Below are 14,812 nucleotides of genomic sequence, written 5' to 3' on the forward strand. Positions count from 1 at the left end.
ACCAACCATCCAGAAGAGAAGCCTGACAAATGCAATACGTGTTTCGCTTAATTTCCCCCATAGAACGATCTGCATCAGGCACATCATGGCTGTTCACAGCGACAATATGCACAGCTGCAGGGATTGCAGCAAAGAATTCAGTGATTTTAACTCGCACATTAAAGCTCACACTGGGGAGAACATGTGCAAAGAACTTCATATTTCTTCAGCTTCATATTTCTGTGATCTACAGTATGGGCTTCTCTCTGCAAAAGGGCCTCTAACAATATCATAACACTGGGCAAAAGTAATTTATCTGCTTTAGATGAAGCTGTCAACTAACTGAACTGGGTCTATAGTTTCGATCTGTAGTCTTACAGAAGCTTAATGCATCTGGCTCCTGATAGAACATCTGAGTCATTTTCAGTTTTTAGTGGTTTCAGTTACTTGAATTGCAGAGCTTTAAAAGGATGTGGGCTCAATTCCCAGACCTGGTGTTGTGCTAATACTTGTTTCCCATAAAATGTATGTTTTTCCCTCGTATTTTGTCTTTATATTCATCACATTTCAAGGAAGAGAATAACAACATCACTTCTAGCAATTTCATTCATTATGCATGGATTGTACATACATTTCAAAGGATTACAAAGATTGAAAGTAACCCCACAAAGTAACCAAACAGATTTTTGGTCTCAAAAACAACAAAGTGTCCAAAAAGTGTATTTTTTCCACACATTTCCTCGAATAATTAGAAGATTTTTTTTACAACAGCAAAACAACATGCACAAGTGACAACAGGAGAATACATTGTAAAGGGAATGTCAGTTTTTGGAGGGATGTCAATCGGTGTGGAGACAGAAAAGTGTCCTGAAACATGCCAGTGCTCATTATGATATTCTGTTTATATGTCATCTTAGTAATAACCTGTCTAGGGTGCATGTGGTGTCTTCTTGCCTTTCTCCAAATGCATGGTGGGATAGATTGCAGCCCCCGAATGAACTAAACTAGTAGTGAATGTTGGTGGATCCTTTTCATGTGTCATTCGATGGAATCGCCACTGTGATTGCAGTATGAAACATAACTTTACTGCTGTATCAGTGCCTGTTATTTCTGTTCAAATACATGTTCATAGTTCTAATTGACAAAACACTTCCCAGACACAAGTGGCATACTGTATAATGAATTTATATAGAAGGATTAACAAGTCTCAGGTGCTTGGAGATAATGACTGTATAGGTTATAGTTTGTTCTGTCTATCTGCAATTCATTTAATGATCAGATTTGTCATATTTTAATATACCACAAACATATTGTAATATTAAAACAAACTCTCTCTCTTACATTGTAAACTGTTATGTGCTCTTTAAATAATCATATTTTAATTTAATTATATTTGATTATTTTATAGCCATTTCATTCAATATTGACATTTTAAATTTCATAGCAATAACACCATGTCTTTTTTCTAGATTCATGTGCCTGCAATCCTTCAGGGTTGTAAACACAAATTACTTTTCTGCAATATGCACATGTTTTATAGCACATAAAGGAGGAAATATGCCCCCCTCAATCATCATAAATGTAGGTATTATCTTTATCCATTCAAACTCGTTAAGCAATTGTCACATTTAAACAAGAGTAAGATATTATGATCAAAATACACACACACACACACTTGGGGTCTCCACAACCTGTCAGCTGTTTACAGATATCATGTTCTAAGCAATTATTACCTGATACCTTGCTTGACACCAATAAGCTGTCGGATATATTGTGCACCCATATTCCTTAGTACAATTTTGAGGTATGCTTGCTCATTGTAGGTTTATATGTAAAACCTTCAAAGAAAATCAGAGAGCTGCTTTGTTAGACCAATTTGCAGTAACTGTGCCACTTAAAGTCACAGTCAGGTGCTAAAATGAACACAGTAATCATTCCTCCTCTTCATACTGAACATTAGAAGATCCCCTCAAAATGCATTTACAATGTAAGTCCACGGTCCTTGTTTTGAGCAAAAATGTATGTAAAAGTTTATCTTTAAATAATATGAGACTTCAGACATCTGAGTTAGTCATATCAATTGGATATCCTCCACAGTTTCAGTATTTTTAGTAATAAAAATCCCCTTTTGTTTCTTGACAGTGTTCAACTGCAGTGGAGGGATAGTAACAAAAAGACTGAATTTGGCACTAAAAAGACAGTAACTTTGAAAGATATTGACTTGATTTGACTCATTTGGGCACCCGAGGCCTCATATTAGCTTCAAATAAACTTTTAAATACATTTTTGCACAGATGGATGACTGTGGATTCCCCCCCCCCACCACCACCACTTAGTGTAATGGGGGGCAAGTGCATTATGAAGGGATCTCTTAATGGCCTGCATGAACAGGAGGAATGATTACAGCAAGAAAAACATGTGTCAATGACTTGAAAAACTGTGAAACTCTCCTTTAAAGAGACTCTGAGCAAAATTAGGAATGCAGGTTTTTTCAGTTTGAATGTAATATGTTTAATTATGGCTCTTTTTGTGATGTAGTCAAGGATTATTTCTATGAGTACAGTGTTCCATATGTCAGTGGGTTTCTCCTGTGAGCGTCCAGGGGGAGGTAGTGTTGGCTGGCAGATGCTGCAGAGCAGTAATGTTGCTTCCGGCTGCTCTCCCCCCACTCTCTCTCCCTCACTCCCCCCTCTCTCCCCCCTCTCCCTCTCCTGCTGGCAGAGGCAGAGGTGAGCCGCCGCCGCCGCTGTTCATTCGGCTCCCTGCTCTGCTCTGGGAAAAAGCGGCCGACGGATTATCCAGCTCGGTAACGTTAGCTCGCCCGGCTAACGGTCAAGACAGCAACCCGAGAAGAGCCATGAAAAGCCGCTGGAGCCAGTGAAAGTTAGTCACGGCTTAACCTCGGGACTTTAATGTACGGAAACACACAAAAAAGACGGTTCGCGGATCATGCCGTCGCCCTCAAGGGGAACTTTTCTCTGAGATTTCCACTTGGGAAAGGCTAGCTTAGGGGCTAGCGAGGCTCCAAACTATTTTTAATTGGCTTTGGGCTCAATGGCTCTCGCTTGTTTTTCCCTGTCATAGCGACAGCCTGGAAAATTGAAACGGGGAGAGGCCCTGTGAACTTCATGACAAACCAAAGCCCGGCTTTGAAGCGTAACTTCGGAAGACTCGACAGGCAAAGGACCGAAAATGAAGAAGCAGTTCAATCGGATGAAACAGCTCGCCAATCAAACAGTTGGCAGGCAAGTATTCAAGTCTGCGTTGCTTATTGGTATGAGGCTCATCAGCAAACTAGCAACCCTCTCTCTGTCTTTCTGACTTTATTTAAAGGGCTGTTATACTTTTAGCAAGTTATTCACAATACTCATCCATAACTTAATTTCCAGCGGTTATGTGTATAAAACGCTGTAAAAAAAAAAAAAAAAAAAAAAAGAGGGAGAATCACATGAACGACTACAAAAAATCTAATCAGTGCAGTCTGTGTTGACAAGGAGGACAGTCTTTCATGAATGAATCATTTGCTTTTAATGGTCTCCAGCCAGGCTTTAGGACATGAGAGTTTTAATAAAAACCTGGATGGGGGAGTGTTAAATGCTTTCCTTCATGTGTGCAAGCGTCCACACATCTCCCAACCAGATGTCCTCCTCTGAAGAATGAATCAGCCATCAGTGTGAGGACTATCCGGATGGGAAATAAGAAACACCAGGCAGGAGCAGAATGATGGCGCATTTTGCCACCGATTTTGGGCAGTCACTTTCCTTTCATCAGGACGTCTGTCTTTTGTCAAAGTCAAGATGCTGGGTAGCAGAAATGTTTGATGAAGTTTGGAAAACATACAGGAAGATATGTGGCTAAGGGCTAGGGGTGCACCGGTGATTTTCACACCTCTATCAACAGATAACAACTTGTGCTTTTCAAGAGTCTTTTTACAGGCTACATGATGCAATGCAAGTGCAAAGCGTTCAAATTTGACACTGTGCTATGTGGCATAAGATACAATGAGGAAACAAAGAAACAAACAGAAATACTGACAGTTAAAAATATTATTGAACTGACACCGATGAGGTATTCAAAGGTGATTTATCTCCATAATTTGGTATGTGTATATAGCAGTTAGAGATGAAACAATTAGTCTACAGAAAGAAAATTAATTAGCATCTTTTTTCTTTTCAGTCATTTGTTGGTTCCAGCTTCTTAAATATGAGGATTTACTGCTTTTCTTTGCCAATTATGACAGTTAATAGAATATATTTGGATTTTGAACATTTCACAGGCTCATCTAGAGCTGCTATGATTAGTCAATCGATCAGTTGATTGACAGAAAATTATTTGCCAACTATTTTGATAATTTATATGCAAATATTTTCTGGTCTTTAGTCTTTCATGATAGTAAACTGAATATCTTGGGGTTATGGGCTGTTGGGAGGGACAAAACAAGACATTCAAGATGTCACCTCGGTCTTTGGGAAACAGTGATCATCATTTTTTCACCATTTTCTGACATTTCATAGACCAAATGACTAATCGGTTAAGAAAATACTCAGCGGATGACTCAATGATGAGAATAATTGTTAGTTGCAACTCTGATATTGGTGCATTACCAGCCAGACGTCAGTCCTTTGCTACCCAGTCCAGACGTCATATTAAGGGGAAAAATATGAGAACTCAGGACTAATAGGCTGGATGAGCTGTTATATACTCTGCACTAGATTCACTTTCAGTCTGTGCTGATAAAGTGGCAGAGAGAGCTTCTCCATAATGTGAAACACTAGACTTCCAGCTTCAACCAGACATCAAACTTTTAAAGCATATAAAGTAGATTAATGTGTTAAAGTGGTGGAAGTATCTGCCTGCCTCCACTTAGACCGTTCTCTGAACTTAAAAACTGCTGCAGTGTCTAATCTGTAAGGTGAATGGATCTACTTTATAACAAGAACCTACAGAGAACAATGCTAATGTGTTGTGCTGTGTTTTAGGCCTGTTAACTAGAGCCTTTATGCTGCTGTGTGATGACACACACTGTCCCTCTGTGACTGGATATCTAAAGTAGCGAAGGCTTCAGCCAGCTTGTGTGGACAGGAGGGTGAGCCACGTCAGAGGATGTTTTCATCATGGGAGGTTGGCTCTCGTAATGTGTGTGTGTGTGTGTGTGTTTTGTGGTTGTTGGTGTGTGTGTATGTGGGATTCAACAACAGTGTTTGGCACCCCAGGCGGACAGCGGGTGCAGCCAGTACTGGATGCTACCAGATAAAGCCACTGACAGGCTGAAAACAATAATGTGTCATCGTCAAATAGGCAGAGGCAGCATCGCCAAATAAATTTTAGCTTCCACATTTTAAAATCACGGAGGCCTGTTGTATAAGCCCTTGACCTCTCCTGTCACATCTGTTTTATTTCTGGTTTTTTATGCCGTAGCATATGTGCAAACCGAAACTAAAACCAAGTTTTCCATGTTAATAAAAACATTACAGCCTCTATGGGTAAAAAAAAAAGGTCAAGATTTTTATTTTTTAAATTGCCAAAAAAAGAAAATTTCAGCTATGATTCTGCAGTCATGTCTTTTCAATTATGATTATGCTTTCCAACAAACAATACATCATCCTAAATGGAATACATAATGGAGGACAAGGTGCAAGGAGCAAAAACTGATCGATCACGGACGTTACATCACTTTTAAAGTCCCCCTCCACTCAAAAACATGTTTTTCTTCTTGTTCCTTCAGTCGGATGTTTGAGCTTCACCGTGCAGAATGATGTATGTGCGGAGTTTGACACCAGAAGGCTGTTTTAAACATTCATCTCTTGAAAGTGGAAAGTTTCTCTGTGCTCATTGAAAGTCTTGAGTTTTAGGGGTGTACCTGTAAGCATGTATTGTGACATCACAACCAGTCTGGAGGCGATCGAGGGCCGGTATACAACTTGCGCAAGTGTTATGTAGAAGCTTGAAGCCTCCAGTGAACAAACACTTAATATGAACTTTCCAGTGAAGTATGAGACATCTTGGCTCCAGCTGTTGAACTTTTCAAATGAACAACATTTGCATATTAATAGATTCTGGATTTTTCAATGAGTGGGAAGCAGTAGATGTTATTTTTTTGTTGAAAAAAACATGCCAGACGCAATTTATCATTCCAAGCAGAGGATGTTTTATATGTCCTAAAAGATATCTAGAGGGGATCTGTAAGACATTACTCTTGGCTTTGGGAATTTGTGATGAGCATTTGTCATAATTTTTGACATTTTATAAACTAAATACTAAAACTAGTGAAGTAAATACTTATAGACTAAGACATCTTAAAGAGAGATTGACAAACTAAAAATGAAAATAATCAAAAGCAGACAAAGCAGTGGAAGTCATTAATGGACTGACAGAAATGGGTTAGTTGGCAGAAAAGCTCCAGACAGGAATTACCATCTTGGCATCCCTGCTGTCTTCATTTGATGGCAACACTGTCAGCAAAGTCTCCGGTTAGAATCTGCTTGATAATGTTTGTACACCCCAAACTCAAGACTATTCACGCAGCTGGAATACTCATAACTTCCTCAGAGCACTGAACCAGCAGTAAATTAGAACTGGAGCAAGCGTGATGCAGAAAACAGACTTTTTGTATGTGCATGTGTGTGCGTCTGCATTTGTTGCTTCCTCTTTCGTATGCACAAGGTAGGGGTTAATCCCTCGTGCGCCCATAGACTTCTGACTTCTGAAATGAGTGATGTGTCTGCTCTTAGATTAAGGGCAAACAAGCACACTCTGCTTTGTCCATTAAAGTTCGTGCCTGCTTGAGTATCTGCGTGTCTGCAAAAGTTCGGCGTGCCGAGGCCCTCTCCACTGCCCCCTGGGTTCCTGTGATTGTTGCAAAGGCAGAACACTGTGTCCAGCAAGCAGCCGCTCTGAGGAAATCTCTCCTTCTTCTACAAACAGGAAACTGCCTCCCAGAGACATGCTAGTGCTTTCTAGAGAAGGGGAGAGGGCGCTGGGAAGATTAATGTAGAGAGTGAAACTGAAGAGGAGGGAAAAACAGCATGTGATTCATGGCAAGGATTTTTTTTTTTTTTTTTGTCTCTCTTTGTGGAAATTTATTCCAGTTTGCTATTTTTAAACTCCCTGGCCTAATACATCAATGTTTGCTGCAGGTCGGTGTGGCAAGATAGTAACACCTTTTAAAGAAAATCACATATGAACACGGTATCGTAGGCTATAACCACTATTTGCATAATGATAAAATAACAATCATGCTCCACAGAGCTAAGATGAGATCAGTGGTGGTGATGATTAAGAAGTTAGACTTTTTTGTTTGTTCTGAGATAATCACCTCTGATTGTCAGGAAATCAGCCTAAGATAAGTGTTTCTTAGTGGATGAGGAAGGAGTTTCATTATTGCTAGCTCACATGGTGCGGTCCAATTAAGGTCAGCTTTCAACCCAGCACTTTGCTATAATTGCTGCATCACTTTGAGTTTATCTGGGCTGGTGAGGTAAATGTTTTGCCACAACAGAGTTACACCAATCAATCAATCAATCAATCAGTCAATCAGTGCAGTAATGAGCTTATCACAAATAACTAAAGCTGGAAACTCTAGGTGTCCTGTTCTGCAGCTCAGCGGTTCTCAATGTGGGGTCAACAAAATCACAAACAGCTCAGTGTCCACCCCCTTCACTGCAAATGAGAGGATTAACAGAATATATACTGTTCCCATCAGGGCTTTCCTCCTCCCTCCCTTTTAATCATTCACTGGTATTATAAACAGTCATATTATATAATCCCTTTTGATGCCATATCTAACAACATCAATCTTCTTACAAGCACTGTGTTACGCAATCTAATGCAGATTTATTGTATTTTGAAGTCCTTAAGGGAGTCATATTGAAAAGAGACTTTCCCCCAAAGGGACCGACAAAATGTCACTGTTGAATTAACAAGGATAGGTGACTGGGCGTTCCCTCCCGTGTCTCACCATGCCACTGCCTGGAGGACAATGAGCTGTGTCAGCTGTGATGCCTTTGTGGTACGGCTAGTGATCAGCAAGACCTATCAGACTACACTGTTCTTTGTTGTCAAAAGTTGGTTTTTGTTTTAATCATGATGATCACAGTCATTTGCCTCAGTTATGGGACGCTACTGGTCTGGTGTATCTACAACACAGTATAGAGGCTTGACTTGTTTCATCATTTAGTTTAAAACTAAAGTATCCCAAATGATAGACAGTTGACGACATCCAGACATCCTTAGGTAGCTCCGTTCAAGAGATTTACACACAGATTATCATACACATACTTTTCATAAACGTACCATACATATCACATTATATCCTCTGGATTCAGATCTCAGTTAGCAGCACGCAGATTTTGGTTTAGCAACAGGATAGACTGAACTGGAAACAGGAGAGATTCTCATGTAGAGCTGCGACGATTAGTCAATTGACAGAAAATTAATCAGCAACTATTTTGATTATTGAACAATCATTTCATCATTTTAAGCAAAATTCCAAACATTTACTGGTTCCAGCTTTTGGACTGTTGGTTGGACTAAACAAGACATTTGAAGACGTCACCTTTGAACCTTTTCATTATTTTCTGACATTTTATAGACAGAACAATTATCAAAAAATAACCTTCAAATGAATCAGTAATGAAAATAATCAATAGTTGCAGCCCTAGTCTCGTGTTCAGAGTAATATGGGATGTAAAAAGGAAGTGACAAACATTTAAATATTGTTTGATTACACAGTTATTGAAGCACTATTAAAATAGTCATATACAAGAGTCTAACAACTAATGTATGGTTAGCTTAGCCTTGATTTATTTTTGCACCACAACAATACACATTGTATAAAAGTCCTTCAGTTTCACCTTCATGTTATATTCACTCCAGCCCGGGTCTAATGTTAACAGCTCACATAATCAGCCTTGTTAGGGAGGTCGTATAGGCTGAGTCACTGAATTATTCCCCCTCCCTCCTTTCATCTGGGTCCAGTATCTATTACCTTATGCCTTAAGCTGCCAACTGTTGCAACCATAAGAGGCAGACCCTCCCTACTCCTCATCCCGCTGATTGTGTCGAGCGGCCGGTAACAGCCGCTCTATTGTGCTTATGGCTGCAGTATTCACTTACTCCGCTTCCACTTTGATAGTAGGTCACCATGGTTACCATCCTGAACTAGCGGCCACGGCTGCCCTGCGAGGATCTCTTGTTGTTAAGAAGTCACATGCGGCGCACAGTGACACACTTTCTCCAAAGGCTGCTGCTTCAGTGAGGCACGATGGGGTCAGCTCTATTCGCTGTGGGTCAGCTGATGCCGGCAAAAACAATTGTTGTTTTGTTTGTTGTTGTTTTGTCCCTTGCCCAGGCTGCACACAGCCTCTTTCTTGCCTCTGTGACACGGTACTTTTAGGCGCTGGTTCACACTAGCGTTTATAAGAGCTGCTATTGTAAGTGTCTTCACATGCGCTCCCATCATTCAATTACAACCAGGTTAGGGAGTTATTTAAATAGCCTGACCGAGTTCTCTTTCACATCAACGTCAGCAAGCATCTCACGATTAACAGAGTTGGATTACCAGTAAAGCTTTTGTGTTACTCTTGGCGTGTATACAGTTTAGTCTGGTTGCCTTTAGTGTTTTGATTTGATCCAGCTCTTGAGCCACAGTGGTCAGTAATTGGACCAGATGCAAAGTGGTGTGTTTGAGGAAAGAGGAGCATGGGTAGCGGTGGTGGGAAAAAACATTTAAGTGTTTTTTTTGCAGCCACAGCAAAACTCCTAAGAATTTATGTTGCACACAGGAACTGACGGAAATTGAAGTTAGTTCCATTTTAACAGTATTCCCCTGATGTTGCACTCATCTCTTAGTCTATGACAATCCTTTTAGACATGAAGTCAACTAGCAAACAGCTTGTGTAATCTCAGTTTATGGGGAAAGTTACTGTTAACCGTGTACACACATTAACTATTACCTTAATAATCAGGGTTATTTTGTGTCAAGTTATTTGTGCGCATAAACATCAGGATCAGTTTGCACAGGCAGCGTTCGTGGAAGACTGTTTGATGAATACACTGGTTTGTAAGTTCAAGCCCTCGACAGGACCACATGAAAAGCTCTTCAGCGTGTAGACACCAGAACACGGGTTCCATACTGCGGCTTCATAATCACGCTCCGTGTGTGCGTGCCTTATGCTGTAATGTGTGTGTGTGTGTGTGGCTCCCATTTTTCCGCCGCGAGCTGGAAGCCTCGTCTGTAGGTTTCTGCGGGTTATACTGTAGGTCTTCACTCTGCGTGTGTGACCTCACCAGCTTGGCTACATCTCTCCTCCAGAGAAAATCTTTCCATTCATCTCTAGCCTTTAGATTATTCTGGTTTGGCACTTAGGAGTCTGTAACCCCCCCCCCCCCCCCTCCACCCGCCCAATTTCTGTATTTGTATTTCTTTCCTTTCTAACCCCCAAACTATCATCTCTTCTCTGTCAGTCTCTCTCTCTCTCTGTTTCTCCCTGCCTCTATGTTGTAATTGAAAGCAGCTGTCCACCGCTGTGACGAGGTTACTATAGTTCATAGAGAGCAAGTTTTTGGAGGAGGGCCCAGGCCTAGTTTGGAGCTCCAGTTACCCAAAATGCAGGCAAGCGGCTGTCTACACAGGTCGGTTCATTTAGGAGGCCGAACCTGCACTCAGGAAAAGTTTGCACATCGGTTTTTGACAACCAACATTACCTGTACCATCTTTACTTTGGGTAACAGTCGAGACAAAAGGTTTGACAATAGACATAGGAAGAGCAAAGGGGGGAGGAGAGTGAGGCACGTGAGAGAAAGAGGGATTAGAGGCTTTATCGTCTGTGTCTGTTCATTAGCTGTATTTCAGGGTTGTATTATGTAATTCATGTCGGATCCGATCAACTTAACTCCAGTTCCTGACCCCTCTGACTGCGGTGTCCCCTCCCAGTAGCCACAGAAGCCACCAGCCTGTGCGAAGGTGTTGATAAGCAGTATGAGCTGAGTCTGTGTTTCTCAGCCTTCTCCTTTTAAGTGAATCTAATCTGTCTGACCTCCCCAAGCCCAACTATTAGTTTACTATTAATAGGCTCAGGCAGAGCACGGCTGTACAGCTATTCTGTGCAAGACACGGTGAGCCTGGCTAACTCCGGCTTAAGGAAATCAAAACTTGTTGAGCGTTAAGAGCAGTGACACGCCCTCTTCGTGTTTCTGTTCTCTTCTCTGCATTTGTAGTGTTTATTATTACATATAATACAAGTTTTTCACACTTTGTGACTTTTGAAAACAACAAAAACAGAATAGTATATGAAGTCTTGATGCTGCTGTAGCAATGTAGACTGAAGCGAGACATGGATACCAGCCTGTTGCTTGGATGGTAGAGCCATAGCAACGAACTAAAGAGACCTAACTTCTCTTACACTATTCCCACGGACACACTAGTCAACACCTGATACTGAAACCAGCCTTTCAGGAGCATTGTCCGCATTGTCATTTTGTGTGGCAGATATTTTCACAATGACCTCACAGCGCAATGAAGCACAACTACTTATCTGCCATCCTTGTCTGTCAGTACTAATCTCCAATCTCTCTGTTGTCTTTTCTCACCCACAGAGCGGAGAAAACAGAAGTTCTCAGCGATGACCTCCTACAGGTAAATCATTAATCTGACTCTGCTGTGCTGACCAGCTCTTAACTCAACCCTGGAACGGCTGCATCTGTTAGGCAGCGGCTAACAGATGTCTCTTCTGAATGAAATTAGTCCTTTAGACAAAATCCTGCAAAGTATTTATGTATAAAGTTAGTCCATATTAAGCAACCGGAAAGACTAAAAAAAGCACCGTAAACTGACTCCAGCACGCACAGTTTTGTCAGAATGTACTAGCAGAGTTATTGGTTATCTGTTTGTCTCCTTGTGCATGTGCAGAATCAAGACAGATGAACCACTCGATGAACCAACTCACGTGGGTTTATAGAAATGATGTCGCAGGATATTGTTATTGTTATTGTTGATACCGATATCAGCACAGGTATCACTTTGATTCAACAAAATATAATGGAAAAAAAATAAAAATGATGTTAAAATGATAAGCTTTTAAACGCCATACTATAATAAGTTGTTGATTAAGGCTTCAACTGCAAAATAGGCTTTAAAATACATCAGTGGTGCAGCCTTTAAGTGAAAAGAAAACACTCTTACATTTGTAAACTCACTGCTGCTTCCTGTTGTGCACCGGGTGCCAAATATCACACAAGCATATGGCTCTTTCTATAAATTTCCTGTCATGTCTGAACATAAACTTGAAGACACCCATGTGTGGATGACAAAAAGACATTATGTTAACAGTTAGATCAAGCCAGCAAATGTGCATATTCCTTGTCCGTAAAGGGCGCTAGACAATTGCAAGGCTATACCAGCTAATTTGACTTATTAATCCCTTCCTTGATGGTGTATTAATCACTGACATGGCCTGCTGTAGTTTATAGCTGCAATGAACACATAATTGCATTTCATTCTTCAGTAATCTTCTGTCACTTTTTCCGTATAAATCCATCCAAACATCCATTTTCTAGATTCACGCAACGATGATTCAACCTATATTTGGTTCATGAAGGCTTTTTAATCTGCTTAAAGGGCAGCTGGAACTGTGTGCTGACAAAGTCTAAAAGTATGCAAGTTTTCATGCCAACCAAACAGCAGCTGATATCACTTATTAGTTTTTCCTGTCTACTTGAAGAGCAGAGCAAAACCTGCAGATTCATGCTTACACACGCAGCGATGAAGTACTTTTATAGGCACAGTAAAGGCTCGACTAGCTGCACAGAGGTCAGTGTAGCCGTAGATGTGTCTACTGTATATAGCAAAGAAGAAAGACATCTCCTTAGGGGAAAACTATCCTCGGCCCCTGAGGCCGTCTGAGGCAGACAGCAGGTGGGGTTGAGACAAAATCCTGGCTGCTCAGCAAAGACATTCCAGCGACGAAGATTGTCTTTGTGTGTGAATGGGAGCTGTCGTAGATGTTAAAACAAACTCGGCCGGCTTTGCATGACTCCTTAACAACAGCCAACAATGTCTGACACCCTCCATTCTTATTATTCTCCTCCACACCCTCTTTTGTTGCTGGCGCATAAACAAACAGCACCGATAGAACACCTTCTTCTCTCTCAGGTGGTGTGAACATTGTGTGTAGCGCCAAAAGTATTTGAGCGACAGCTAGTACATAAGTGTTAGATTTAGAGCCAGCATGAGTTGCTGTAATGATGCAAGTAGACAAGGGAACAGTGGTGACTAACCGCTTGGGGCGCTTGCCACTGAAGTGAGGATGTTATATTATGTCTGACAAATTGACTTTCTCTGCTCCTCAAAGACATGATTGTTCTGCCTGTCTGGAAATCAGCCGCTGTGGCTCTGTGGGCTCTGTCTCTCACTTCTTAGGAACATTACTGTCTGATAAAGGGAAAAGGGAGGAAGAGACAGGGAGATAGAAATCACTTTACCCATTCATGCCAAAATTCTCTCTTTATTCCTTTAACAGAAAAGCAGTCCTCTAATATTTGTACAGTATTTGATTTCAATTTATGAGGTCTTTTAGTTTCATTTTTAATATCTTCTTCTACTACAGTTAGTGATTTTCTAATTTTGGTTAGAAAAGGGTTTTGAACAACCCCTCCACCCAAGCCCCCTGAAATAAAATAGACTTAGATGTTGTGATTTTCACAGTGTCGTTTTGTTTAAATTTCACATTTAAACAACCACTCTGTCTGACTCTGAGCTATCACATTATAGATTTCATCTCAGGTGTGAGTCCTTGGTCTGTATTTGACTTTTTCTTTGCTCCTTTTTTCCTATATGCTCCTTCAGGGTGGCAAAGAGCCACCCAGCATTCTTGTGTCAGCTGTCCATGTCTTGCCGCTCCTCTACATAGCAGCTCGTCCACATGGGGGTACCACAGAAATACTCCAGAAATACCAGGGTGCCTGCTTGCACACTAACTTGTACTTGTGACATTTGTGGGAGTAGGAATTTTGGGCGTTTTATAAGGTAGCAACCAGCTGTTTTTAGCACTTCTGCAGTATATTCCAATATATGCACACAAAGGATATTTTGTTCATCATCAATGGCTCACTCTATAATTCCAGCCTTAATGCGTCAAGTTATGTTATTTTTGTTCATTCAGGACTTGTCCAGACATGTTGACACCCTTCCTATGCCAAAAAACAAACACAGGCACACAGACAAACACCATCTCTGTCTGTTTCTCCCCGTCTGTCCTGCTCAGTATTGGGATTCCCTGGTCTATGACGCATCATGGGATTGACCAAGTGTTGACCTCATCCCACAGCAGGAGAACAACACACCCTAGTGCCTTTCAGCTCCTTTTGGCCCAGGTTTTCCTATTGCTCTGCAGCTCTTATTTTTTTTGAGCGTACAGTGTTCTGCGTCTAAACTTTGTTCTGTTACAATGAAAGGAAAAAGACTCCCATCGCCATGTAAGCCAAACACTTCTAATACACACACAGGAACTTGGTCCCTCCCAGAGCAAAGGGGGGGAATCCCCTGCTTGTTTTGTGCCAGGTACTAACTGAGCCTGAGCAGCGTTCCCAAGCCTATAGCACAGGGAGGCAGCATGTGTGTGTATGTGTGAGTGTGTGTTTGGTTAGTTTGTATTTGACCCAGCTGTTTTGGGAATGCCGGGGGCCACCATGGGTCGGGAATGAATGACGTAAGAGCGCGAGAACAGAGGGAGGGAAAGGAGGGGGGGGGGGGGTGGTTGGTGTATGGGGGCGGATATCTGCTGTGGAATTCCTGAGTTCCGACTCCATTCTGTTTTTGGAACACAATTGTCTGGTA

General features: G+C 41.3%; 1 protein-coding gene across 4 annotated transcripts in view; it reads left to right on the plus strand.

Moving 5' to 3' along the window:
* Positions 1–2,676: 2,676 nt before the first annotated feature.
* The window catches only part of arhgap17a (Rho GTPase activating protein 17a), a 29,484-nt gene continuing 17,348 nt past the window's right edge, over positions 2,677–14,812 (plus strand). For 3 of the 4 annotated variants that reach the window (XM_044337805.1, XM_044337808.1, XM_044337806.1), the window contains exons 1-2: positions 2,678–3,224; positions 11,575–11,614. In XM_044337805.1, coding sequence (XP_044193740.1) covers positions 3,172–3,224; positions 11,575–11,614 — 93 coding nt within the window. In that variant the 5' untranslated portion in view covers positions 2,678–3,171. Of the gene's footprint in view, positions 3,225–11,574; positions 11,615–14,812 lie in introns of all 4 variants that reach the window. The other variant, XM_044337807.1, reaches the window with a different exon arrangement.

Source organism: Thunnus albacares, chromosome 20 (assembly GCF_914725855.1).
Source record: "Thunnus albacares chromosome 20, fThuAlb1.1, whole genome shotgun sequence".
NCBI lineage: Eukaryota > Metazoa > Chordata > Actinopteri > Scombriformes > Scombridae > Thunnus > Thunnus albacares.